The sequence below is a fragment of the Corapipo altera genome, unplaced genomic scaffold (assembly GCF_003945725.1).
Source record: "Corapipo altera isolate COAL_440 unplaced genomic scaffold, ASM394572v1 175, whole genome shotgun sequence".
NCBI classification, from domain to species: domain Eukaryota; kingdom Metazoa; phylum Chordata; class Aves; order Passeriformes; family Pipridae; genus Corapipo; species Corapipo altera.
In genome coordinates, this window is record NW_020884942.1 from 1,344,154 (window position 1) to 1,371,123 (window position 26,970).

The 26,970-nt window shown below is 45.1% G+C and overlaps 3 protein-coding genes and 1 long non-coding RNA gene across 7 annotated transcripts in view; 1 reads left to right on the forward strand and 3 right to left on the reverse strand.

Moving 5' to 3' along the window:
- Nucleotides 1-571: 571 nt before the first annotated feature.
- POLR2D (RNA polymerase II subunit D) lies at nucleotides 572-4,954 on the reverse strand. Its single transcript, XM_027661932.1, has 4 exons — nucleotides 4,593-4,954; nucleotides 2,880-3,060; nucleotides 2,329-2,424; nucleotides 572-1,205 (listed from the first exon to the last, which is right to left on the reverse strand). Exons 1-4 carry the CDS (start codon nucleotides 4,663-4,665, stop codon nucleotides 1,127-1,129), a joined length of 429 nt encoding a protein of 142 aa, XP_027517733.1. The 5' UTR covers nucleotides 4,666-4,954; the 3' UTR covers nucleotides 572-1,126.
- Nucleotides 4,658-16,934, forward strand: LOC113955908. 3 transcript variants are annotated; one of them, XR_003530695.1, is made up of 4 exons: nucleotides 4,658-4,720; nucleotides 5,875-6,297; nucleotides 8,438-8,566; nucleotides 16,869-16,934. It is a non-coding gene; the product is annotated as an uncharacterized LOC113955908 (long non-coding RNA). The 3 variants fall into 3 exon arrangements; XR_003530693.1 differs by having other exon boundaries at nucleotides 4,667-4,753; XR_003530694.1 differs by lacking the exon at nucleotides 4,658-4,720 and adding an exon at nucleotides 5,091-5,304.
- AMMECR1L (AMMECR1 like) lies at nucleotides 9,798-24,975 on the reverse strand. Of its 2 annotated transcripts, none has more exons than XM_027661930.1 (7): nucleotides 24,738-24,975; nucleotides 22,247-22,691; nucleotides 16,876-16,986; nucleotides 16,308-16,422; nucleotides 15,459-15,549; nucleotides 14,404-14,500; nucleotides 9,798-13,244 (listed from the first exon to the last, which is right to left on the reverse strand). In XM_027661930.1, the coding sequence occupies exons 2-7, from the start codon at nucleotides 22,651-22,653 to the stop codon at nucleotides 13,133-13,135; spliced, it is 933 nt and encodes a 310-aa protein (XP_027517731.1). In that variant the 5' UTR covers nucleotides 22,654-22,691; nucleotides 24,738-24,975; the 3' UTR covers nucleotides 9,798-13,132. The 2 variants fall into 2 exon arrangements, with proteins under 2 accessions (XP_027517731.1, XP_027517732.1); XM_027661931.1 differs by lacking the exon at nucleotides 24,738-24,975 and adding an exon at nucleotides 24,205-24,394.
- The window catches only part of SAP130 (Sin3A associated protein 130), a 34,674-nt gene continuing 19,624 nt past the window's right edge, over nucleotides 11,921-26,970 (reverse strand). The window contains exon 21 of the transcript XR_003530692.1: nucleotides 11,921-11,932. The gene's annotated coding sequence lies outside the window, so the exon portion shown is untranslated. The remainder of the gene's footprint in view (nucleotides 11,933-26,970) is intronic.

Consider the following 26,970-nt stretch of genomic DNA (forward strand, 5'->3'; position numbering starts at 1 on the left):
CCACAACATCATCACAAATAGTGTCTTAACACACCTGTCTTCCTCTCTGTCCCAGATGTTCTTTCCTGCAAAATTTTCCTTCTTCCAGGTGTGGTGCTAAAATCATAAGATTTGAGAGGGCTGGCTAAGAAGCTCACCCTAACAAAAAGAACATTCATTTCAACGAAAAGCTAACAATCTGTGAATCTACCAGCTGCTGAGCTGTGACAACAGGGGCTGTGCCACTCCCACAGGCTGCACCAGGAGCCATCCCTCCATGGTTTGGTTCCTTCTCAGAATTAAGGCAGTTGGCAAACCACTTCAGGAGTCCGTCCCTCCAGGGGTGGATACTTGGCTTTGTTAACATCAGAATTATGGGTTAACTCTTTATTTTCTGTAACAGGTGGGTGTCTGCAATCACCTGGCAGACAGGTACATGCTGCCCAAATGCTCTCTCGCTGTGATCATAGTTAATATCACCTCTGTCTGATCTGCCCTAAATTGTAATTGTGTTATAAAACGCTTGGAGACCCCAGATCTCCAGGATCTATTCGTCGAAAAGATCCTCATTAACAAAACCATAATATGTACCTAATGTTTATAAACCATACAACTTTAATGGAAAATATATTTTAATTTACACCAAACAACAGAAAATTATTGAAGCTGTAAAAACTCACTGTCCTAATCAAACAACAACACCAAACAAAAAAAAAAACCACCACAGAAATTGATGCTGCCCGTGACTGAATCTTCTGAGCTCCAAGAATAAGTCTCTCTGTCTCTTCTAGAAATTCCAAAAAAACCCGAAATTACATCTATATTTCTGCTAAAAACCAGAAAGGTGGTGAAAATTTACAAACTGAGGAGAGGGTTTGGGGAAGAAACAAATATTTGAGCCACTGGGAAAAGGCTTTTTGGGTTCTTTGGCTCTCACAATAGAGGAGCCCTTGCCAATATACACATGGAACAAACCCAAAAGCCGATGCTGATCTCCAGGGTGAATGCACCTGTGATGACACAGCACTGAAGCACCCTATGTCCACAACTGCCCTCACTCAGCCAGGAGCTCAGCTGGTCCAGAGGGCTGAGAAACAGTCAAATTCCCCAGGTTTTTCCGTTCAGATAAAGGGGTCGAGGGTTAACCTTAATACTGGAAGCTGCGTTTGGTCTGAATGTCATCGAGAATCTGCTGCAATTCTTCGTCTTCAAAGCGGCCCTCCAGGCTGCCAGGTAAGAACAACGAGGAGACACTAAAACTTTCAGAAATAACCTCCCCCCTGGATTCATTTCAGTCGTAGTTCCCTCCCCTCAGCCTCAACGTGCCATCGCCCACCTGTAGGTAACCGCCAGGAACCATCTGTAAGGTTACTGTACCAAGAACAATCTAATCCCTGGGCAGTGTCTCCCCTTTTCGTGACAAAACTCTATATCCTTCCCAGAGTTTTCTGCTCAATAATTTCTAAATGTGTTATCAAAAAGGCAAGGTAGGTGCAGGTTTATGCAGACCTCTAAACTAAGACCATGCAGCTGCCTGCTCGTAAGCCAGTCTGTTCTTGCTACGAAATCTTAACATAGAATCAGAGAATGGTTTGGGATGGAAGGGACCTTAAAGTTCATCTCATTCCACCTCCCTGCCAAGGGCAGGGACACCTTCCACTAGCCCAGGTTGCTCCAAGCCCTGTCCAACCTGGCCTTGGACACTTCCAGGGATGGGGCAGCCACAGCTTCTCTGGGCAACCTGTGCCAGGGCCTCCCCACCCCCACAGGGAAGAATTTTTTCCTAATTTCCAGTCTGAACCTAATTTTTTTCAGTTTGAAGCTGTTCCCCCTCATCCTGTCACTACCTGCTCTTGTAAAAAGCCTCTCTTCATCTTTCTTGTAGGCTCCCTTTAGGTACTGGGAGACCAAAATTAGGTCATCCCAAAGCCTTCTCTTTTATATAATGGCATATAAGGAAGAAACTGTAATTTAGATGAATGTTTAGTTCCCTCCTCTATCTCAGGCCATGAGGTAACAAATCAAGCCATGAAGAAGTTACTGCTTCCACATACCTTATCCACAAAACAGTTCATTTGCTCCAACAGCAAAAACCTCCAGCAAACACAAACACAGCCAGCTAAGAACCCCAGTTTAAGCTGTTTACACTTAATCCAGTAAAAGTTGTCAGGAACTCATTAGGGACAAGCACAAATGGTGCCTCACTGTCAGATCAGTGGGTAGGGAAGACCAAGATCAAATATTCTTACATCAACAGAGCTGGATTGAAGCAACAGCACCTGCCCACAGCTGGCTTTAGATCACAGGGAAGCATAAAGCAGTCTCTGTACAATATGTTTAAGTGCTCACCTAGGAATCAGAGCTTTGGCTTCCTCAGCTGTCTCAGGACACAGGTTAGCCAAACATGCCAATTCAAACTTATGGAGCTTTTTCTGGAGCAGCAAACTGTAAGAAAGACAACAACTTCGTGAAATTACAAAACAGAAATATAAAAGGGCATAAACCAAACCAAATGGATATCTTTTTTCACACTGCTTTTTGGCACTGAAGTTAGGTTTTTTTCAGGAGGAAATACTCATTATATAATTGCATAGAGGAATAAAAAAAAGTCCCATCTGCTAAATCCACTTACCCTGAATTACACTGCAAAGTCTAGAAAATCCTCCCATTTAATGCAGTCAGCTATCACTGAAATACTGAAAACAAAAGCAGTTCACAAGGCTTAACCTGGACGAAATACAACCTACTGTCAAGAATTATGATCAGATTTCCTGCCTCTTCAGAAAGAATTAAAGGACAAAGCAGGAAACACCACTAGACCGTCCTTTCATAAAGCAGCATCAACATTATTCACAGATCAAATTCTCCAGTGAGTGTTCTTCCCTGCCCTTCCCGCTCACCTGCGCACACTGGCGATGGTTTCCCGGTTTTTAAAGCGGCTGAAGCGCGCCGTGTAATTCAAGGTTTTCATGAAGACTTCTGACAGCTCCTGCTCATCCTCTGCGCTCTCGTTCTGCTGCTTGCGGTGCTCGAGCAGCATGTGCACCTCTGAGTTCAGAAGAGTTTCCGCGGTTTCAAATTCTGCGGCCGAGCGAGAGAACGCCAGCACCGAGGGGGAAGCGCAGGTGAAAAGGAGAATTATGGGAATTTTGCACCAAAATCTAGCTCTGGGCAATAAAGAAGTGAAGGATGTGTTTTATGGCAGCTGTGTGAGCTCTTTCACCAATGACTGGGCAGCATTTCGTGCCGAAAATGCTGATAAAAATTACACCACTTCGAGTGACAACCTGAGGTGTTCGTCTTTTGATCTCATATTTTACACTTATGGCCCTAACATTATGATTTTTCACAGTTTTGTGTATGTTTTCCTCACCCTTTTTTGGCAGAACTTAAGCATGAAACGCTTCAGAAAAAAAAATTTAGACCTGTAATACTCAAAAAAATTTAGAAGCGATGCCTGTGGCCTTCAGAAACCTCTGATTTATTGAAATAAATACAGATGTTTTGAGTATTTTAAAAAAAGGTTTCGTTTACTTAAAATGTTAATTGACCTACTCCAATTTTATTATCAGAAAGAAACTTTTAACCAACCTTAACAGACTCTCCCCCCCTTTTTTAATCAGTTTTGTTTTCATTCATCATCACCATAACCACTGTATGTGTTCCACTAATAACAAGGTCTTTTAATATCAGCAGTATGAGCTGTTCAAAAGCAGCAGTGTCAAAGGCTGCATCCCAGGGTGCAGATACAGGGCAGTGCTAGAAAAGGACTGGCAAACCATAATTTGCATTGAGCAGAGTTAGCTTAGTCTGAACATGAGTAGGCTATAGATTTTAGTACTCAAGAATACAAAAAACCCCAGTGTTTCAGGGCTACACTTTTGTTCATAACTCAAAAATGCAGCACAGTGCCCATTTTTTTTTTTTTTCTCTTTTCTTTTCCAGGGTGGCTTGGAGGTGTAAATACACCTCTGGAATTTAAAATGAACAATTTTCTGAAAAAAATACACAGACCGTGAGAGTCTGTGGTTACCAGCTCTGTCTCCGGAAAGCTTGTTTCCTAAATGCAGTAGTATTCATAGAATCCCAGAATGGTTTGGGATGGAAGGGACCTTAAAGCTCATCTCATTCCACCCCTCTGCCACGGGCAGGGACACCTCCCACTATCCCAGGTTGCTCCAAGACTTTGGACACTCCCAGGGATGGGGCAGCCACAGCTTCTCTGGGCAACCTGTGCCAGGGCCTCGTCACCGTCACAGGAAGAATTCCTATGATGAGGAGCATCGGTGAAAAAGCAAGGGTTACACCAAACTGCAATGAGCTTTTCACTGTAGCCTGATAGGAATTTTTTTTTTTTTTTAATCCTGTACACACACACAGTGGCCCACGTAAGAACTGCCATATCCTAGCAACCACGAGGTTCCTTAAACGTATATAAATGATTTACTACCAAGATTTTTAAGACTCGGGGCTCTGTAACCGGCGGAGGAGGGTCAGCGGCGTTGAGCAGCGCTCCCATCCCACTGAGCTGCCCGGCCAGGCTCGGTCCCTCACAGGAGGCCGCCGCAAGCTCCGACCCCCGCCCGGCCCGGAGCCCCGACCCCCGCCCGCACCTTTGGGGAAGACGAGCTGCGAGGCGTCCTCCTCCACGTCCGCCGCCCGCGGGTCGCTGCCGCCCGCCGCCATCGCCGGAAACCCGCAGCGGAAGGAACGCTGCGCCGGGAAAGGGCGGCTCTCCCGTGTGAGGGGCGGGCGGAGGATGGTTCACCACGGTGTGAGGGGCGGGCGGAGGATGGTTCTCCACGGTGTGAGGGGCGGGTGGAGGATGGTTCTCCACGGTGTGAGGGGGGAGAGGCTGGTTCTCCACGGTGTGAGGGGCGGCTCCGCCCGTCTGAGGGGCAGCGTGTGGCTTTGCCCGGTGTGAAGGGCGGGGGGAGGCTGATTCTCCACGGTGTGAGGGGAGGGGAGGCTGGTTTTCCCCGGTGTGAGGGGCGGCTCCGCCCGTCTGAGCTCAGCGTGTAGTTTTGCCCTGTGTGAGGGGCGGGGGGAGGTTGGTTCTCCACGTTATGAGGGGAGGTTGGTTCTCCACGGTGTGAGGGGCGCGGGGAGGCTGGTTCTCCCCGCTGTGAGGGGCGGCTCCGCCCGTCTGAGGGGCAGCGTGTGGCTTTGCTGGCTCTCCCCGCTGTGAGGGGCCGAGGGTCCGTTCTCCCCCGAGCACTGCTGAATAGAAAAAAGCGGAGTTGCCGCTGTGGAGAACCGTGGGGAAACAGCGGGGACGGGGCGCCTGAGCAGCCCCCCCCTTCCCCCACGAAGCAGCCCTCAGAGGTGTGTTTAAGCTCGCTTAGCAATGAGCTCCTTTTAGAGAGGGAAAGAGCTGGGGTGCTGAGCGTTGTTTATGTGACCACGGGGCAAATAGCTGTGGCAGACGAAGACATCATCAGACCAAGACTCTACAGCTCCCTGACAGGAGGTTGTAGCCGGGTGGGGATCGGCTGCTTCTCCCAGGCAGGCACGGACAGGATGAGGGGACATGGCCTTAAGCTGCGCCAGGAGAGGAGGTTTAGGTTGGACATGGGAAGAAATTCCTCACAGAAGGGATGATTAGGCGTTGGAATGGGCTGCCCAGGGAGGTGGTGGAGTCACTGTCCCTGGAGGTGTTTAAGGACAGCTTGGACATGGGACCCAGTGCCATGGTCCAGTTGACATGGTGTTGGGTTACAGGTCGGACTCGATGATCACAAAGGGTCTTTTCCAACCCAATTGATTCTGTGATCATGAGCCCAAAATCTTCAAGGCACAAACCAGGGCCCGAGAGAAGGATGTGGAGGAACACTGAGGGAAACAGTGCTTGTCCTTCACATGAGCAAACCCTTCTCCTTCTGCTCTGTCCTTTAGGAAATAACCAAAGAGCTCAAAACTGCACCGGTCCCCCTCCCCAGACTGCACAGCAGCACCCAGGACCACCTGAGGGCACCAAGGCAGCAGATGCATCTTCACATCAGTGGATCAGTGAGCTACAGCTTGCTCTGTTTTGCCACCAGAACATCCTCCAGCTAGACAGCAAAGCCCAGCCTTAGGAAAACTGTGACTGTCTGTGCCAGAATTTCTGTCTAGCTCAACTGTGATTAATAGACCTCGGTCTATAATGAACGAGTATTGATATCATAACACACTTCCTAAGGAAGGTACTTTTTCAGACTATCCAGAAGCAATCTACAGATCCCTAAAAGTTATAGGCAGGCTGAAAATGGAGATAGTTCTCCCAGCACTGCCAACAAAATAACTTATGGAGTAGTGTTTTCCCTGGAGAGCTCACATGTAAGTGCCTAACCAGTCTAAGACTCTTAAAGTAATCATCTTATCAGCCCTTACTATGTCATGCTGCGTCCCTAAAGAAAGGCAAAAATAGACTGTTGGAGGATTTATGATGAAACCACTCCTGTTCCCCTGAACTGCATCTGTGCCTAGGTGAACTGTGGGGAAAAGGAATGCATTAAAAATAAACTATAGGAATATGAAGAGGTCAGATAATAGATTTCTAATATTTGTTATCTGGATAATGAGCATAGCAGAGGAACTGAATGGAAAGTAATTTGCTAAGTGGTACAAGCAGAAAGACATCCAGTAAGAAATGGAATGGAAATATCTTGGGGAACATCTGGCAAATTAAACAATTTCGATTAGGTTTACAAGAAAGCAAGGAAATCCATGCCAGATTGACCAGAGAAGCATTTAACATCATTTGGAATCCTGACTCAAATAACCCATCAGCTCAGAACATCGTGATTCTCAGAGCAGTAGGTAGCTCAGTGGGGTTTAAGTTACTAATTTCCCCTGTTGGTTTTCCCCCAGGGATCCATTCTACTTAAGTGTACAAAAACTAAATCAAGAGAGCCAGATTCTTGCAAGAGTTTATAGATACAGTTTAAGAGGCTGTCATAAAAGATTAAGTCCATTGTCACTGATGTGTTTTGTTTTTTAAGAATTTAAAAAATGAACTTATAAACTCCACAGGAAGTATTGTTCAGCTGCTTGCAACAAACCAAACAGAGCAGAGTACCTGACTTTTTTGTTATTTTTAAAATGCTCTGGCTTTTTCCTCACTAATAATGACTATTTCAGCATTTGTCAACAAAATACACATAGAGAAGGAAGATGAGCTTGATTAAAATAAAGACTATAGGAACTTTTGAGCAGCTTTAGTGGTCACATCCTAAATTAAGCTGATTAAAAAAAAAAAAAAAAGACTACTTGGCCAAATGTAATTTATCATGAATAGAGCCTCTAATATTCCATATTCCAGGGCAAAAAGCATTGATCCTTGCTGGAGACATGTTATTAGGTAGCAGATTGTTAGGCAGACCTATTGTGGTAATTTCTGTGTTGCTATAGTTTAAACACAGAGCCTGTAAACACTAATTGCAGCTCCACAGATCTAACAAAATACTCAGCTAAATACCAGGTAATCAAACGTAGGAAGAGCTAATAACAAGGATATTCTATTATTAGCATAAACCTACTTTGTGATATGCTTTCCTTCTAATCCAGCAGCAGGAGAAATGTGATTTTCCTAGCAGTTTTTTTAAGTTTTTCCAACAGTAATTCCACATTTTCTGTGGAGTGCCAGTGTGATCCTTGTGGAGATAACCACCCACTGAGGACACCGTGTGCCACACCAGCCAGTATTGCACAAGACATGTGTGATTTTCATCTGTGTTCTTAAAGCATAACTCTTCAGGTTTAGGTTTTCACACCATTTTGCCTTTATTTTTACTCCATTTAAAAGTATGTCTCCAAAACCATAAGGAACTAACACGTATGAGCAAAGTAAAATTATATTAATATCCAGTAATGAAGTCACAGGAAGCCTCTGAATGCAAACCTGCATGATCTGTTCAGTTTTTAAATACACATGTGACATCTGCACATACTAACAACTGGTTGTATCATGCATGATTTCTGCCAGAATTAATCTGATTATAAGAGCAGTCTAGCTGACTGCAGAAAAGAAAAAAAAAAAAATATGGTTCAATAATCTGGGTATTGTTCATTTTGCAGAAGTATGTACTTGTTTTAAGGAACGTGGTAACGACACTCTTCTGTGCTCTCTGGGTTTTCTGAGTGACATCAAACAGACACACAAGTCATCTTTTCCCAGACCATGGGAAAACCAGCTTAGGAACTTTCCTGTGGTACTGCTCTGTGTACTGTCAGTATAAATATTGACTTATTGGGTCTCATGGGAAAGTTTTCCTTTTTTTCATTTTTGTCTTTAAGAAGTGGCATTTCTCAATCACAGGTAAAATAAAATTCTTTTTTTTCGTGTTTAGAATAAAAATGCTCAAGTATTCTTCATTTCAAGTGTCTTGTAGATATTCCTCCTAAGCTGTCTTTAATTTTGTTCTGGAAAGAAGTGAGTGCCAAATGAGTAATTAATTTTGTTTCTTATTTCAAACAGGAGTGACAACAGAAGACAGTGTTTCCTGGAGAATTATCCTGGTTTATATTTAGCCTGGATTGACCTGTTTCAGCGTGCAGTCATATGTACACCCTTCCACCTGGCCTCCTCCTCCCTGTGAGCTGCTCAGTGAGTGTTCCTGTGGTCACAGAGTGCAACCTGCACGGAAGAACCTCTAATGGAAGACACCAGACAAAGATTTTATGTCCGACTGATTCCATAGGAAACCTGAAAAAATCAAGTAAGGAAAAGCACATGACACAAAAACGTACGAAAAGTCAATGTGCTCCTGACCACAAAGCTGTCAGGAATATACCTGATAACTTCCCTGGACACATGATGGCAGTGATATGGGTAACTTCAGAAATAAAATCACCTGGCAATCACATTAGCCCCAGAGTCCTCCTCAACCCCTCCTCACACTGCCCAGGGGATTTACTTTCTAGTACCAGCAGCATATTTCCTGAAGATAGATTTTTGCTTTGTAGTTGTGCTGAGGTCAATGAGCTTCTCAGGCATATTTAAGTCAAAACTTGGTCAAAACCAAACCCCTTGCTTTGGTTGGTGTTTACTTTGGGGGTTTATGACTGTTCATTGACACCCAGGGCTGCCCTTCCCAAGAGCCACAAGCAGAAAATGTAGGATCTCCAACTACACATCTGCCACAGATAAAAAGTTAACAATAACCTGACAGGGTATGGAAAAAAATCAGGGAAACCAGAGGCATAATTCAAAACTATTCCACAAATCAGTTAATCCTGTCCCAAAACATACACTCAAATTGTAAGAATCCAGAAAGACGTAGGTGTTTCTTCTGAAATAATATTTTTAGATTAAGACTGATTTTTAGATTTTTTTTAGACTAATTTTTTTAGATTAAGACTAGATTTTAAGACTACAGCCTCAGAGTATAGGCAATCTGTTCTCATTAGTTCCTTTTAGAAGGCAAAAACCCAAACCCCAATTTTGATAGTTTCAGACATGTTTAGAGTGCTCTGTACATATGTGCTTTATGTGTGTCATGGCATTCCATCGTGATAGAAAGTTATTGGCAAGCAAACATTATTTCAGGACACAAAGACACTGCTGTGCTGTTATTAATGAAACATATTTAGTAGTTGGGTTTAATTTTCCTTCTGTTTTAGCTTGCTTCCTTCTAGAGAGCCTGTGTGACTGTTTCTGTGCCTCCAGACAGCTGCCATCCCACTCTGGCAGCCTCCCTGGTTTGGAACATTTGGTGTCATTTACAGGTTTGCTGCTCAGACCTGTAATTTACTGTTTGCCTTTCTAGATGAGAATGATTTCATCTTATCCCCCATAAAGGCTGTGAGAACCCACATAAAGAGGACAGTACAAATAATCTTTATCTATTATGATTTATTCTCTACAATACTTCATTAGAGGATAGAGTTCAATTATTTACACTCAGAAGTTATTATATAGGTAGGAGGCAACCAAGTGTAATACAAAGAATTGGTCTGACATCTCTGCACTGAAGGTCAAAAGAGGTCTCCTGCTTTAAGGAAATAAATTAACCAAAAAAACCCAACAAAACAACATGTAGTTTCCAGAATACAAACAGAAAAACAGCACTAATGGTCAGTGAAGATTGCAGAGGTTTGTTAATGTACTATGAAAACAAATTATTCTGTGCAAAGGTTAAAATGAACTCTTAGATTTCCTTATAGATTTTTTTTTTTTTGTTCTGATAAATTGTAGATATGTGATATTTTGACTACAAAACGTTCCCCAAACTGAAATGGCCTCAGTTGAGATTGACTGTTGAACAATACAAAAAAAAAAAAAAAAAAAATTAAGAACCTCACAGTGGAAACATTCCAACACTGACAGACTCCAGTGATCAAAGACATTCTCCTGTAGTTACTGTAAAACAAAGACATTTCATCATTGCAGTGAGATTATTTCTCAGTTGTGGTTGTCATGAGAATAAGCCCTTCTAGACCAAAAGGCACTTGCTTCTAAGGATGAGTTAATCCAGATCTAACCAGGTAACAGCTGCTTTGAGGAGCAGTTCTAACCTGCTGTCCCCAGCCAAGCAACCACTCGTAGCAGCTGGTCACTGATTTTGGTTGCCTTCATCTTGAGACAACTCAAAGCACATTTTGTTTCTAGTTCACCTCTTTCATCCTTATGCATAGCTGCCGTGTAATGATCTAGAAATGGGATTATTTCCTGAGACCACCTGTCCTTGTCATACATTTCTCTGAGCTAACTTAGCTACTGACACAGTTTTCAACTGATTTTATAGCTGGACCCTTATGGGACAAAAGCTGGGAGGGCCTGTTCCTTAGGCAGCAGACCAGTGTTTTCTGACCTGCCAGCTTCTCTTCTCACTGCAACAAGACAAGAACACAGTACATATCTGGAGGCATTTTTGTTTTTGTTTTTGTTTTTTTTTTTAAACAGACTGAGTGGGGAAATAGAAGTGGGAGAGGATAAGACTTCCCCAGTCCCAAACCATCTGTCCCACTTTAGGCTTAACCCAACCAAGTCACTCAATCCTAAAATTCCGTTCTTTAAAAAAAATTACAGCTAACCCTCCCCACCCCACCCCTTAGTCATCCCTAGTCAAAGAAACTGAAATCAGGGAAACACTGTACACTGCTGAAGACACAGAACAGGGCAAACATCTGAAAAAGAAACAGGATAGTTGAAAAGCCTGGCACTGTATGCCTGCATGACCAGTCTCACCGAGCGTGCTCAGAGGTGAAGTTTTAGCACCATTTTTTTGCTTTTTTTTAAACCTTTTAGAAATTAAATTCTAACATAGAACACTTGAACAGTAATGAGTGTAGCCCTATGTATCATACTGTTTGACAGCTGAAAGGTAAGTGGTATGTCCAGAGCTGACCCCACCCTCCCCCATCACTACATGGCACCTGGGAGAGTAATTACAAACTGGAGTGGTTTGTGACAAGACCAATTTATTCTCAGCAGCAGGAAGCTATGAACAATCCCTTCATCTTCAATTGCTTTCCAACACCACCACAAGGGAAAAGTGGCAATTTGTAAGAATGACCCAGTACAGGGTGAAAGCTGGGTCGATACTGCACCGTTAGCCAGAGTACCCTCCCTCCCAACTCCCTTCTCCAGCAGAATGTTACACCAACACAAAGCCAAACTGCACAGCTGTGCCTTGCTTCCTTAGGACCAGGAGCAGCAGCCTGGCCTGCAGTTCTTAGCTTCCCACCAGCCCTATTCCCTGCCGTGCCAGGGCAGAATTTCGGGCTTCAAACACCAGCCAATTACCCCACGCAAGCAGGCTCTAAAGATACGTGCAACCAAACAGCCATGACTCTCCTGTGCACTTGTATCTGCTTTCCCAATCATTACAGACCCTCCAGAAACTTGGAAAACAAACCAACACCACCCCAAACTATATTCTGAAGTCCAGTTACCTTATTGAGAGAGTGTCATAATTTAGAGTTCATGACGCCCCTCAAGGATGCTGCAGAATAACAATGGGTAACTTAACTCCCTCTTAGAAGAGAGTATTTCTTGTGATCATCAGCCATGGGAGAAGAAATACAGAATGCACACGAGTTTCACCCAGTTTGGGTAGTAGAGGTTTCCCCACTCACTGCCTTGCTGTGGTAGGACTAAGCTGATAGATCTTAGCAGTGAAACTGCACACCTCTATTCCACAGGCCTGCTACGAACTGGAACAGTTCCTGCCCTGAAGATCAGTAGTCACACTGGAGAAAGTGGCTGTCCTAGCAATAGGAAGGTCCCCAAAACAGTTAGCTTAAATTAAACAAATTTCAGTCACTAGTCTCACTGTATGACTACAGTCAGTGCCCTGCAAACCCCTCCCCAGCCCTAATCCAATCTGCTACGAATATTTGGAACCAAAACTTGGTCTGAACAGACTGTCCAGGGATACACAAGTACCTTTTCCTCTCCATACACAGCATGTGCCATGTTGCTCTCTGACAGGCACAACAGCAAGCTGTTTCACAGCAGGCTTCATCACCAAGCTCTGTCTGAAAACCCAGAAAACTGTAAACCAAGAGAATTTCTAAAGAATTCGACCTACCAAGGATCTGAGCCTTAAAGCCTTCTAGGGTTTATTTAAATAATGGATTCATTTTTCACATCTCTAAGTGTTTTCTGTTGGTGAGGACGGGGTGCCATCCAGGTGTTCAGCCCTCCCCAGTATCATGATGTCCACCTGTGATGCGTGGGGACTGCAATCAGCTCTCAGTACACAACAGATACCGGAGTTAAAAAAAATTAAAAAGAACCTAAAAAATGTTTTGTTGGACTCCGTTGCCCAGGCTGCCAGGGGAATGCTCCTACTTGATCTGGGGGGCTTCCATAACAAGCAACTCCGGTTTCCACAGTGTCAGTAACACCCAGGAATGGATCAGTCTGAAGCAGCACTTTCACTCCGAGAGGTCTTCTGCACCTCACGACAGTTCGTAGGCATGGAGCCCCAATCCAACTGAACCCCCACTCAGAGGGAAGGCTGAGATAAGGCTTGGGCCCCTGAAGTCCCGTCACGCTCTCACTCTCCCCCCAGGTCAGCAGGAAGGCAGACTTGGCAACGGAAGCTAGCATCATAAAATGGTGCAGTAATAGAAGTAACTGGACCAGGAAGAGGAGGCGTCCGCCCCGATGATATCGTAGCCGTTGGCAGCAACTGGGGAGTGGGACTGGTCATGCAGCCGTGTGTCAGGAGTAATGATTGTAGAGGGGGGGGGCATGAAGGGTGCCATTCTGGAAACAATGCTGGCGGGAGGCCATGTACTCTGCATAACTGATTGTCACCTTCTCGCTGCGGTACCTGCGGGAACAGCGGCACAGAAATAACGTCAGCACACACGGGGGGACGAAACAAAACCCATCCTCACCTCACCCCTCAGCTCACAGCCAGGGACGGACAAGAGGAGCCCACTGCCTCAGGTACTGCCTCATGCAGCAGTCTCAGTAACCCATCTGAGCTCCAGTTAGCTTCAGTGTCCCAAAAGCTGAGCCCTAGTCAAGGTGATCAGAACTAAGGGATGCCTGAAGTAGCACACATGAAACAAATTATCAATTTGTATTCTTTTTTTATCCACTTGCAGGGGGCAAAAATGGCATGAAAAGTTTGCTGGAAGAAGACTCAGTTACAATGGCTAAATAATCAGTATTTCACTATTGTGGTTATCTTCACATTTGAAAGGCTACTGAAAAAAACGATGGAGAGGTGTGCAAAGAAAGGTTAGTTATACCATATAAGTGACAGTCTGTGTTGTAAAATCAGAATTCACAAAATTTGAAATTCCTTTAGAGATCAGAGTTTTCCAGGTTTTTCTAAAGCACACTACACAGCAGATCAACAAAGTGGTTGTGAGTTGCACTAAGACCATGTTACGCCAGATTTTAATGAAAACCTTCGTCCTGTCCTCTTCTGTTAAAAAAAACCCTGCACACCCAACTCATTTCTCCAGAGGTAAGAAACGACCTGATAAATTAATGTTTCTATACAAAACCAGAATGTCCCAATTTTTACTAACATAAAGGGAGCAGAAACCAATAAGACAGCTGGGGGTATAGAAAAGCAAGCAAATTCTGAAAACCAGCCAAATTCAAGTGTGGTTTGAAGACAGCTGTCGCCTACAAATAGCTCCAGCATCCACAGATGACCACACTGAGAAAAGGAAGTTCATTGAAAAGATACTGAAAAATCAACCCTTTTAACTTTCAAAGGCTCTGCTTCTGATCTTTCACATAGATGGCAATATTAAAACCAGTGACCCTTCTCTTAGAAAATGCCAAGTTTGATCCTGCCTGGACCAAACATACTGCGCTTCATCCCATTACAGATGGCATTTCTGGTTTGGTCTTTCACGTTACATGTCTCATCTGAAAGAGGCTGAAGACTTACATCAAGCACAAATACTTTAAATTATCCACAAAACGCTATAAAGCAAAATTAAAAGATGACAAATACATCAACTTACCTGGTGAGTTTAATTGTTTTCCTAAAATCATTGGTAATTGGAGCCTTAAAGCCACCTTTCCTGAGTAAGGAGTCTATGGTCTGGATCTGATCCCAGTCTGTTGAAAAACAGAAGCAAGGGAAATTTTTCAATATAAAAAAGATGTTTCAGAAACATAAGAGATGCATTAAAAGGCCTCTAGAAAAGCAAACTAAACAGGAAACTGAGCTTTAGAAATCCCAGTGTTGAACTGGACACACATGGCCTGATGCATGTACACCATCTGCACATGCCAACCCCTTTTAATTCCTACTGGAGCTGGTCTATGAAACAGTAATCCCATTTTCCATATGACCTCTCTTCTTATAAAGGTCTGTGCCTTGCTTCTGTTGTGGGGACCCCAAACTGTTTCACCATGTGCCACTTAAGTTTAGCTCCATAAGCCTTGAAAATAAGAGAATACTTGGACAGATTGGGATTGATGCTCTAGTGACAGCACAGTGCACTGCTACGTGAGAGATCAGAGTTAAAATTACTACCTTAGTCTTTTGCCCCAGAGCCAGGAGGGTGTAACCACTCCACTCTGCTAAGTGGAGGAAAGGAGGCAATATTTTGAGCAGTTACCATGGTGACTGCTACTCTATTTGAGTGGGAACTGTGCTCCAGAGGGGCCCTTTTCCAGCCCTCCTCTGGAGGATGCTACTTTAGCAAGAATGAGGAGGAAAGGGACCCTTCTGTTGGTGCTGTGCAGCCTGCAGTTATCCTGGTTGGTGGGAGAAACACAGAAGGGGAAAGATGCAATGCTCAGTGAGGCTGGAAGATCCATACTTTGAGATCCACTATTTCTAAAGCCCTAAAATATTTTTATGCTAAGATACAGCTGTGAGAAAGGCCAGGTGAAAACCCAGCAGCAACTGTATCAGGTGTCAGTTATCCAGATTAAGCCTGGTGGCTCCACGGCACTACTATGAGAACAGCATGACAGCATTGCAATCCAAGCCCCAAATCCATGGATTTAGGTTACCCAGTTCTGTGACACAACATGTTGACACATTTGGCTGCCATCTCAAACCCACCTTGTTCCTTAGCAACCTCAGGTAAATACGTGGCTGTGCGTTTGACACCTTTCTCATTGATGAACTCTATTCTGATCCCATGGATACCAACCTATAGATGGAAATGAACAGCCAAATAAGAGGTGTTTGCTAGCACTGAGTCCACGACTGAGTCGTCATTCCCACAGCACTGTGTATCTCTCTCTCTCTCTCTGGACAGTTTGGCTTTTGCCTGGACAAGGACATTCTCTTCCCCACTCTCTGTTCTTGCCAGGCAGGTCTCACAAGCAGCTCTCTTAGCAGCACAAAGGACCTGTGCCACCTTTCCCCACTGAGCCTCACCCGTGTCCCTAAGGCAAGTCTTGTCAGAAGTCTGACAGTTTTCCATCTCTTTTGTCGGGCAAGAGACAAAATCTCTGTACACAAGAATCATGCCTAAAATAACCCAACTACAAAGTCCACACATATATATATATATCTCCTTCTTGAACTAAATACACTTCCATGTACAAGGTCCTAAAAACCACTCACACTTTTAGTCTTACCTACTTTTTATTTCCAGTTTCTATTCACACCATCAAAAGACTTCCCAGGCTTTTACACATGTATTTACACCCATCTCCCACTGGGCCAAATCCATAAACCACTTTCATGTTTCTTTTATTCCCATTCAGATCCCTTCCCAACCAACAGCATACTGTTATAGCCCATTCTCTTCCTCCCTTCTAGTTTTCCAGACCCATTTCTTCTACTTCCAGTCTCTTCCATCCCCACACACCCCTGTAACGAAGGAGACACATCACCGTGTACTAACCCGAACCCGAACGGAATGAGAGAGGGATGCAGAGTTCCAAATGCACCTGTTCTCACCTCCCAGTCCAGGTAGTCACTGGCATCCTCAAAGTTAGTGAGGAGGGAGACAGAGCAGAAGAGTTTGGGCAGCTCCTCGCGGGTCAGGGGGGGAAATCGGCTGTCCTTAAGTGCACTAAAGGGAAGAGAAGAAATATTGCCTGATACAAGCACCAGATTGGAGTGTCAGGCACTCAGTGATTCCCCTTTTGATTTTGCCTCTGTGAAACACGTTTCTCTGCCGCTGCAGAGAAAATGACTTGCATCTCTCCTTAATCCAGTAAACTGTAATGCCAGTGATGCTGTCCAATACCTACCACAGTAAGAGAGAAAATATATGCTACAGAAGATGTTAAAACTGTTAGTATGCAAGACAGGTTTGCAATTAGCCTTAAAATGTCACCTGTTGCAAAGATGTTCCACTCAATCCTGCTATTCCCCTCACCCTGGCTATCTTACACTTCTCAGGTGTATTTTATTGTGAAGCACATTGCACTGAACTATGCTGATCCAACATACTAACCTTGAATCCTTACAGATTTTCAGCAAGCGAAACTAATTTCAGATTTATTTCATTTCCAGCAGTTACCTGGTTAATGTGTATTCCCTGAGTCCTGAGTGAAGATTCATGGCTGAGAAGGTCCCGATGCAGCCACGCAGCCGCTTGTCTCGCCCCGTCTTCCACGTCACAAAGAGTGGACTGAAAAGGCAAAAAAACAAAAGAAACCTTCCAGCCCCTAAGGGATATTTGGCTGCTAAGAGGAGAGAACCAAGGTGTAAAAGAGCACATGCACATGGCCTTGCTTTCTCTCTCTCTCCAGTAAACCCCAAAAGGCAGGTTTGCTCACCTGCTACCCAGCAATAACCAAACCTCGTGCCCACACCCTGCCCCACTCCACCATTCCCCCTCCACCTTCTCAGCATACTCACTCCCCTCCTGCAGTGCTCTGCCAGCCATCCATGGACACCTCCTTGGACAGATTCTGCACTGAATCTAATGAGGGACATGGTTGTTTGACCCCACTGAGCACCTGTCAGTATTGGCTGCACTTCACAGCACCCACTAATTTACAGGACAGCCCATATAAAAATCAATATAGGTGAAGCAAATAAGATTAGCTGCTTATAGTACCAGTGAACCTGAAAGATCCCCAGGCATTCTGCAATTCATCTATAAATCAGATTTGCAATAAAAGTTTTTCTTTTTTTCTTTTTGGTTTTGGTTTTTTTTGTTGTTTGTTTGTTTTGTTTTTGTTTTTGTGGGTTTTTTTCTAAAGGAATAAAGAGAAAGCCAAATTATTTTTTTCCCTGTTACTTCCATGAGGATCTGACTTCTGGGTCCATCCCAAAGGCATGAGCACTTTATATCCAATCTTTTGCTTACTTTCCATTTGATTTATATTTACACATATTCTCTCCTGTTGGACACATACCTAAATCACTATTGTTCCTACTCAAACATCACCTGGATTTCCATTTTCCTGTCTACTATCAGGAATTTACAGGCATAACAGTAGATTCTCAAACTCAGCAGGCTCATTTCAAGCTGTTAAACTAGAACCCATGATTTAGCCTCAAAGAAAAACAAGCTCAGAACAACAGAGCTCTGTGAAGAGATAAACAGGTAAAGATGACTGTCAACATTAAATGCAAAAAACTAATTTCTACAGAAGTGAGTGAAATTGCAAAGAGTTGTAGAGAGAAACACTAAAGAAAGGACAGTGGTGGCTGCAGCTTTACAAGAATAACCAAACATCTGGAAAATTTTGTAAGGCAACTGATGATGTTGTTCTAACTATAAAACCAGGATGAATGATTCTACAAGTTGTTCAGATTACAGAGTACTGAATACAAGACATCAGTCTGTGGATTTCTACAGAACTTTAAGTAGTATGATAGAATGTGATTTTCTGAGATTAAACAAACATTGACAGGAGTTCTGAGCCATCAAGACCGATTCAACAACACTGCTCAGGCATTTACTTTCCTCACATACTCGAAGCTCTTGTAAGCAATGTATCCTTGCAGCAAACGTTGCAAAAAATACTAAGATGTTCTGTTCAGATAACAAAACCAGCACAGAGTGTGGATGGCTTCTCAAATACAGCAACAGAACTTCTAAGTTGTGGGAACATAATTTAAACTCTGGTGATAAATCAATGTCGAGTGATGTTCCTCAGAGCAACAATGGAATTAAAAACTATCACAGCATGAATCCATCATTCAGGATGTAGTTACCAGCTGTGACCAATGGCAGAAGTACTACCCAAAATAGCAAATAGCCTGTAAGTGATAATTGTGAAGGACTTTGCCCACAGAGGAAGCAGAAACATCCTTCCACACCCAACAACAACCTTATTGTTGCTTGACCAAGACAGGGGATTTGCTGTTCTAGTTTTCTGACAACACTTCAAAGCAACTTGCAGGAGATCATTGCTCTACATTTTATATGGCTACCATATGTTGAAAGAGCAAACAGAAACAGAGTGTAAGAAAATACATTAGAAAGCTTACAGAACAAAACAAACCAACAAACCTAAACTTACACAGGAGAACTGTGAGAAACACTACTGTCACAAGTTCAGTGGAAATTTCCCTAATCTAATTAAAGTTTTGAAACCATTGCTCAGCCCATGTGACACTCATCCCAAACAGGAAAGGCAAAGGAGAACATAAAACCCATCACTCTCAGAATACAAATCTAAGCAAGTTCCCCTTCAATTCAAATGGCAGGTTCACATTTTCAATTTGCTCTTTCCCCTTCCAAAGGGAAAAAACCCACAACCCATATTTCCACTGAGTGTTCTGTGTCTATCATAGAAGAGATATTATCAGAAGGGACAGGATAATTGCATTCAGAAGCCTGTCATATCTTAAAATACTTTAAAGCACATTTTAAACAATTTTTCACTGTGGTCAGAACAACTGAGGCATAAAAAGAAAAAATACACAATTTTGTAAATATAGAATTTCACTATTTTCACAGCAGAAAAGATGTTTCTGTCTCTGAAGAATAAATGCACTCAGCAAATTGCAGGTGCAGCTGACAGTAAGTCCATTGTTCCAGAGCCCCTCCCTGAAAAGTGTTATTTCCTAGATGTACTAAGAAAAGTCACAACAACCTTTTGTCCCCGCTCACCCAAGAGCACTTACATGTACTTTGCAGCCATATCTTCAGCAGATTATGGCAACTGTTTCTTCCCCAGACACAACATCCCACTTAGCTGTGTTTGATGAGGGTTTTTAGGCTGAGAGGGGAATTTCAGCAACTAAAAGCTAGCTTCTCCAATTGCAACTACAAAGGGAATTTTAAAGTGGAAAAATACAGCTTGTTCAAATCAGGGTTTAGCTTGTACTCGGGAAAAACCTGTTACAGAACAGATTTTATGATGCAAGTTCCTTATTATTTGTCTTGCATGGCAACTGGAAACTTCCACGGTGTAGTTTTAGCACCAGTTTGTAACACCTGCTATTAACAAATCAGATTGAAGTACAAAAGTAGAAGAAGCAACCAATTAACTATTTGCACAGGTTCCAAATTGTAATTTCTTCCAGCAACCTGAATATTAAAGTGGATATTTTCTTCCTTTACCAAGTTAATTCAGACATAACTGCAAGTCTTGCAATTCCACTGTCTCTCCATTGATTTGTGAACATCAGTGCCAACACTGGAATAAGGGAACCTTACTCTGTCTTACCATAATTCCCATCAAGATTGTTGTCCATGAGCATACCCCCTCAAGATGGTAACTGAAATTCATGGTGGTTCTCAAGTCAGAACCCTGTAACTTTTATGTTATTACACTATTTATGCCAAATCCTGCCCTTCACACCTACTTTTGTCTTTACTTTGGGGTTCAGCACCAATTTAAAAATCTGCTATCCAGAACAGGCTGTGCCTCTTTCTATTCCATCAACAGTCTGTCCAGGGAGACTTCCTGGATAAACCTTTGTTTTACTCAAGGATCTCTTCCACTGACACTCATTATGTCACAAAGGCCCAAAATACAAATTATTTCTGTATTTTCACTTTGCTTACTCCTATATTTAATGACATTTGCCTCGAAGTTCATTCCATGACTGTCCCAAGTGGGACAGCTCATCCTTATGTGCTGCTCTACAACAGAGCAAAAACCCCATGCTTTTCCCTGGGGAACATCCAACTATTTGCTGGAAGCAAAAGCATAAATGCTGAAACACAAGAAAATTTAGGTAAGCATTTGCCTGCAGGGGAAGAGGAGGTAAGGGCTGGTTATGCTTTGCTGGTTTGCTGATCTGAAAGTCTTGTAATTATGAGCACAGAAATACCCAATGAGCAACTCTGAACTTTTCAAATCTGGGCATAAAATTCAACCAGCTGCTATTCCCCTAAGGATGTCCTTTTTGAAACTAGTCAACAGAAAAAGCAACAAAATCCAGCCACAAATCTCCTCTGACACCAAAAGAATGCAGCTGTGTAAAACCATCTCTCTTACTGACTTAACAGAACAACAGCAAAAAAAACCCCCTCTGCATTTCAAGTGACACAATAATAAGCAGACTAACATAAAATGTTCTAAAAGGAGCCTACCCAGGGTACGTAGCAACAACAGCAGAGATGTTTCAGCCTGGGGAGTCCCTGGAACTACCTGAGAGCCTGGTCCAGAGCATTTCTCCATTCATTTGTATTTACAATATTAAACTGCTTAGTCTGTGGCAGCATTCAGAACATGTATCCATAATCCTACTTGGATAATAACTGCATGGAAAGCACAGCCCACATCCATCCTGACTGGCAGTAAGGTGGGCAGACACTGAATACACAGAAAAAGTCCTTGACCTGTTTAAGCCACTGTTCCTTTACATCAATTTAAAATTCATTAACTTAAAATAAAAAGTTGTTGACACCGTTAATTTATCTATTGTTCTGGAAGAGGCCCCTGGAGGAGTGTCAGAAAGTCTATCTGTCATTGATCTTTCCCATATAATTCTTTCACCAAACATTTTAACAACATTAACATTTCCACACCTCCGCATTCAACCTTCAGATAAACATTAGCTAAATCTCACCAAAGCCAAACAGCTTCATAAATCCTTCTCCTCACTTCTGCTCATACACATCTCCTTTCCCCCTAACCTTCCTATCATCCTTGAAAGTTAACTCTCTTGGCAGTGCTGGGTTCATGGCTGGACTCAAACGTTTTTCTAACCTAAATGATTCTATGATTTCTCCTCACATTGCCCAGCTAACACTATCTTCCCAAAGCATCTTCTATAACTGGCAATTTTGCAATTCCCCTCCCTGCTAAACCCATTAACTGGGGCAGCTGAACAGCCTTGTGAGTGTCCTTGCCCAATTTTCACCAGTTCAGCATTTGTTTCAGGATGAGCTGGAAACTTGTTTCAACTTCTTACTTTATTCCCCTTCCCTTTGCTTTGCAGAAGGAAGTCTATTCCCTTGTCTCTTCACCAAGTCAGTGTCTCACATTAGCTGGAGCCTCTTCAAATTAATGATGTTATTTTACTGTTCTGCTAGAACAGTTTTGCAGGAGGAACCACTCAGTTAAGTTTTGGCAAAGGAATCTATTCAGAAAGAAGGGGGCAAACTTTTACGTTGCCATGAAGTGGGTTTGCAGTTCTCAGTGAAGGACACAGTGTCTCCTGGGACACAGGAGGCTGTGAGCTGAAGAAGCACACCTCCTCAGACTTAGCCCAGCTCTCCTACTGTAGAGCTAAGCATGTTCTCCCCTGAAGGCCACTCTTCAAAGCTCGCTTGCTTCCACCAAAAACCACAGTACTTTACTCCTTCGTGCACTTACAGGGCATCGTTTTTAGTTTCTGGCAGACAAAGCAAGCAGCAGAATGCCCCCCCCTCCCCCGGCACACCAGTTTTCCTACTCCCCAGAGGAAACCCTTCACCTCTATCCAACCAAGCCACAGCAGCTCTGGCAGCCTTTCCTCCCACAGGCAGATGTACTCACTAGGGGTCATTGGTAAATCGAGGGAGCCGTGGCTGAGGGAACCCGTAGAGATGACAGTAGAGCACATCAAAGCAGTAGCAGCACATTTCCGCTGTCACCACCAGGTTCTTGGTGCTGTTGGCAGTTCCATTGGGCCGAGTCAGGGGGCTCAAAGCTCCTGAAGTGGGATTCATTCGAGTAACTGGGGAATTTCCCGGGCCCAAAGTCAAGTCAGATACGTTCTCCCTTCCATTATTCCCGTCTGTGTGCTGGTGGTTCTGAAGAGGACCTGAACTGGAGCCTGGTACAGTTGTGGTCTGATTCCCATGACTGTGCGTTCCACTCCCAGACAATTTGGGCTTCTTCACCCCACAACAGCCAGCTGCCAGCTTGGGCTCAAGTGGAGGAACACAGCGTCTTTTTCCCATCCTGCTTCAAAACTTGCTGCCTGGAGCACTGTAGAACCCTGGCAAGGAGGGGGTGGGGGATAAAAAAAGCAACACACAAAGAGTTACAGGTGAAGAACTTCCCTGCTTCCGCTACAGACGAAGAAAACCCTCGCAACATGTGACCAAGTACAGCACTAGGGTCAGTGCAGCAGGCAGAATGGGTGTTTCCACATATAAATTGGAAGAGTGCGACACAACGTGCGTGAAATCACACTTTTCAAGTTATTGATGAGGTGCACTGAGCACTTTAATAAGTGGCTCATCACCAAAAAACCACAGTCAGACCTCCCTAAAGAGAATGAAACTGGGGGAAAACAGAAGAAAAAAGAAGACTTAGGACTACAGATACACCCTATCCACGACTTTTCCTGCTCACCAACTGCACCAGTGGCAAACAAGCTGCTGACAAACCAGCAGTGTATCTCCCTTCCCCATTCCCGACACAAGAGTGACAGCAGCCCCAAATGACATCTTGGGGTTGGACTCCCAGGGGTGCTGACCTTGATTTAGCATTGGCAAGATCAAAGAGGAGCTACAGGCACTGAAACAACAGACTATTTCTAAACAACAGACTATTTTCCAGGCCACACGAAACTGGAATCTGTATTTACTTTTTAGGACTGGGTGAATCAATAGAGCTCACAGGTAAACACACAGGGTGTACAGTGAAGACGTGCAGGACAGGATGAGCTGAGGACAGAGCAGTCTGAACAGAGGGAAGTGATAATGGCAGGAAACAGGTATGGTGTAAAAGAACAAACCAACTCAGAGCAGTGTTTTGTTTGCAAAGAAGAGAATATTAGCTCATGCATCACATGGAGGGGTGGAACAAACACAGGCAGGAAAGGCTGTGCAGTCAAAGATGAACAAAGATGATGGGCAAGGACCACAGGTCAGTGTTAGGCACTTAAACACCGACATCACCACGAGATCTAAACATACTAAGAAAAGGGAAAAACAGTTCCCCATCTGTCAAACGAGGCTGGAAAGCACAAACACACGAGTCCCGGAGAACACCACAGAGGACCGAAGCCACACTCGGCTCTCACGAGTACCTGGGCACTTCAGTGACCATCAGGGCACCGCTCCGACCCCCCAGGCGGGTAAGCGCTGCCTGAGCCGACAGCACGGACACAGAACCGCGGGGTGGGGGGCGACAGGCACTGAAATTCAGGGGGTGACAAGTCCCTGCCTTCTCTGCACGTGCAGACAGTGTAAACTTTATCCGCGAAGTTTCATCGGCCATGGCAAAACTCGCACAATCCTGAACTGAACCAGAACTGGTGTAAGACGTGTTCAGAGATGCACACGAACCACGCGTGCCTGCAGCGCTTGCTCTGCTTAGGGACCCTCACCTCAAGGCTTTAAAAAGACCATAAGGAACAACTTACAAGACCTAACGAAAATTAAAATTTTTCCTCGATCTCTACCTTTGCAACAATAATAAAATAAGAAACCGAAACAAGAAAAGGAAAAGCATAAGTTTGACAAAGTGAGCATGTAAATGTTTCAGTGCTTATTAAAAGTTACCTGCTCTGGCTCAGTGAGGGTGCTGGGATAGATGAGCCTTCCCCAGTTACCACCGAAGGCTCAGCCGCATTGGGGAGGCTAAATCATTATTTATTTATTTGGAAGCACAACACTTGATTCAGAACCGGAGACGTGGCAGGGGCAGGGGGGAGCTCCCCTCTCCTCTCCCCTCCTCTGCAGCAGGGGCCTAACAAAGGCGGCCGCACCGGCGGCTGCTCGGCTCCGGCCCCGCTCAGCGGGAGCGCCCCGCGGGCGGGAGGGGGGCACACCGGGACACCGGGGCCGGCCGGGCCCTGCCCCGCGCTCCCGCCCACAAACTTTGCGGGGTGTTCGGGGCGGCCCCGCGGCCCCTCCGGACACGGCCCGTGCTGAGCCCCGGGACCGCCGGTACCCCCGGCCCGACCCCCGGGGCAGCACCGGGGCCGCCAGGGGGCGCCGCGGAGCGGGACCCCCCCGCTCCCGCCGCCCCCCCCCCCGGCCCGGGCGGCCCGCGGAGCCCCCGCGGTGCCCCCGCACGGCCGGGGGTCACCCACCTCCTGCACCCGTCCCGGCTTCTCCTCCGCCTCAGCCCCGCCGCCGCCGCTGCTGCCCGGCCGCCTTCTGCCGCCTCATGGGGCCATGGGCCTGGGCGAGGCTCCCCAGAGAAGCGGGCCCGGCGGGCGGGGGAGCAGGCAGGGCCCGCCGCAGCCGGGGCTTCCCGGGGCGGCCGGAGGACCGGAGCGAGGCCGCGGGCAGGTCCGCCGCTATCCCGGCAGCCTCGTCCTCCTCCTCCTCCCCTTCCTCCTCCTCCTCCTCCTCCCGGCCGTGAGGTAATGAGGGACGGACGCTCATAGTCCGCCAGCCTGCGGGCGGCGCCAGCGCGGCCACGGCGCGGGGCGGGCGCTCGGCCCCGCGCGGGACCATAGAGACACGCGCTTCCGCGCCCTCCCCGTCACGTGACACGCCGCACGTGCGGAGACAAACAGTCCGAGGGGGCAGGGCTCACGTCACGTGACAGAGGAACCCCGCTCCCATTGGCCAGCGATGGCGGTGACGGAGCGCGGGGGAGGGGCGTGCGGCCGGGAGCGTCCATTGCGCGGCTCGGAGCGGGGGTGCCTTATTGCCCCCCCACGACCCCTCCGCGCTGGGGCGTTGGTTCGGCCCCGCGCTGAGGGCCGGTCCCGCGCCCCAGGGGATAAAAACAGTCCCGGCCGCCGGGAGGGTCTCAAATACGGTCATAGCCGGGCAGAAATCACTTCTGTGGCAGGAGCCGTAAATGGCACAACCGCACCAGAGCTAAAATTTACTTTTTTTAGTATTTCCAACTGTCCGTCGGACACGCACATCCTTTCCTGCACCTTTCTACATAGCACTGTAAAAAAGAACAAACGTAGATAAGTACTTACTCCATCAAGGGTTTTAGGACACCTGGTAGAAACACAGGCTCCGTATCCATTCTAAGAGGAGAGAATCTCTGCCAGCGGGTCGGTCTGTGGGACGAGAGTTATCGTAATAAAAGATTCTGTGGCTGTTGGAGGTGTTCCTGGGGTACAGCACGGGCTGGGATAGAGGAAACCACAGGGCTACTTCCCAGTTACCTCCTGAGAACACAACCGTGACACCTGAGCAAGCTGAAGAGCAGATCCCACTAAACACTCGCTGCCCATTCAAACACAAGAGACAAAGAAACTGGCTCAACTCTTTTAAGACTGTAAAATGGCATTTGTGCGTGCCATTCCTGATCCAAGCTTAAGCAGTAAATAAGAGGCATGAAAACATGAGTTGGAGAAATCCAGGTGAACATCACTGGGTCTTACTTTCTCCTGCAGAGTCACAAAATGGTCTGGGTTGGAAAGGGACCTCAAAGCTCATCTCATTCCACCCCCTGCCATGGGCAGGGACACCTTCCACTAGACCAGGTTGCTCCTGGCCTGGAACACTATGGAATCTACATGATTTCCACAGCACTGGGGCAACTTTTTTGCCATTCTAAGGTTATGGAACAGCATCATCCTTTTAGTCTAGACAGGAGGCCTTGAATACCTGTTTAGGAAAACTAAGGTTGCAAAGAATCAGATAAGAATACCTACGAGAACTAACTAACAGCAAGCTTTTAACTTTTGCAGTCCTTAAAAGAATCCTTTGCTCCCTTCCTCCGTAAATACCTCACAGTTTGCTGGTAATGCCTTGGATTTAACCCAAAAGCCCTTTGTCAACATGTGAAACAGTTCCCAACCCAACGGAAATCCACTTAATAATCATGAGTGACCTTCTTGCAGAGTCCTCAGGAACCTATGGGAGTGTTGGCACTGTGTTTTATTACCCTGAAACATCAAACAAATACTTGACCGGTTCTATTCCTGAGGCACAAGAAATGCAAGGTGGGAGCAGCAGTTTGATTCCCACCTTTTCATGTCTTACCTCTCCTTTTAATTCCAACATACACATCCACACACTCCTTGCAGGCTTGTAAAACTGGAAGGGTATTTTGTTTTCTTTCTTCTAGCCAAGGGGAAAAAAAATAAAAATCAGCAAACAGTTACTGTAAATTTCCTAATACCAAAGTTACAATATCATTATACTAGAATTGTATCTTACAATTGAAGTGGTTTCATTTGAACAAGTAAAACCAAGCTAATATGAAAGACTGCCATCCAAAGCTGAAATAAATAGGGTTTGCATGTGTTAAGAACGTAAGAACAGTGTGAATATGGATGTTCTACTGACTTCTCTAGTTAAAAAAATCAGGAAATTAGAAGAATCAAATACTATTTTTTTAAAATCTAA

Excerpts from the sequence above, each read along its gene's own strand:
- POLR2D (XM_027661932.1), bottom strand. The coding sequence starts at position 4,665 with ATGGCGGCGGGCGGCAGCGACCCGCGGGCGGCGGACGTGGAGGAGGAC. Across the intron at positions 2,425-2,879 it reads ACCATCGCCAGTGTGCGCAG|TTTGCTGCTCCAGAAAAAGC; the intron begins GTGAGCGGGAAG and ends TCTTTCTTACAG. Across the intron at positions 1,206-2,328 it reads GCCAAAGCTCTGATTCCTAG|CCTGGAGGGCCGCTTTGAAG; the intron begins GTGAGCACTTAA and ends CTTACCTGGCAG.
- AMMECR1L (XM_027661930.1), bottom strand. The coding sequence starts at position 22,653 with ATGGGAAAAAGACGCTGTGTTCCTCCACTTGAGCCCAAGCTGGCAGCT. Across the intron at positions 16,987-22,246 it reads CGATTTACCAATGACCCCTA|TCCACTCTTTGTGACGTGGA; the intron begins GTGAGTACATCT and ends TTGCCTTTTCAG. Across the intron at positions 16,423-16,875 it reads AGGGAATACACATTAACCAG|TGCACTTAAGGACAGCCGAT; the intron begins GTAACTGCTGGA and ends TCTTCCCTTTAG.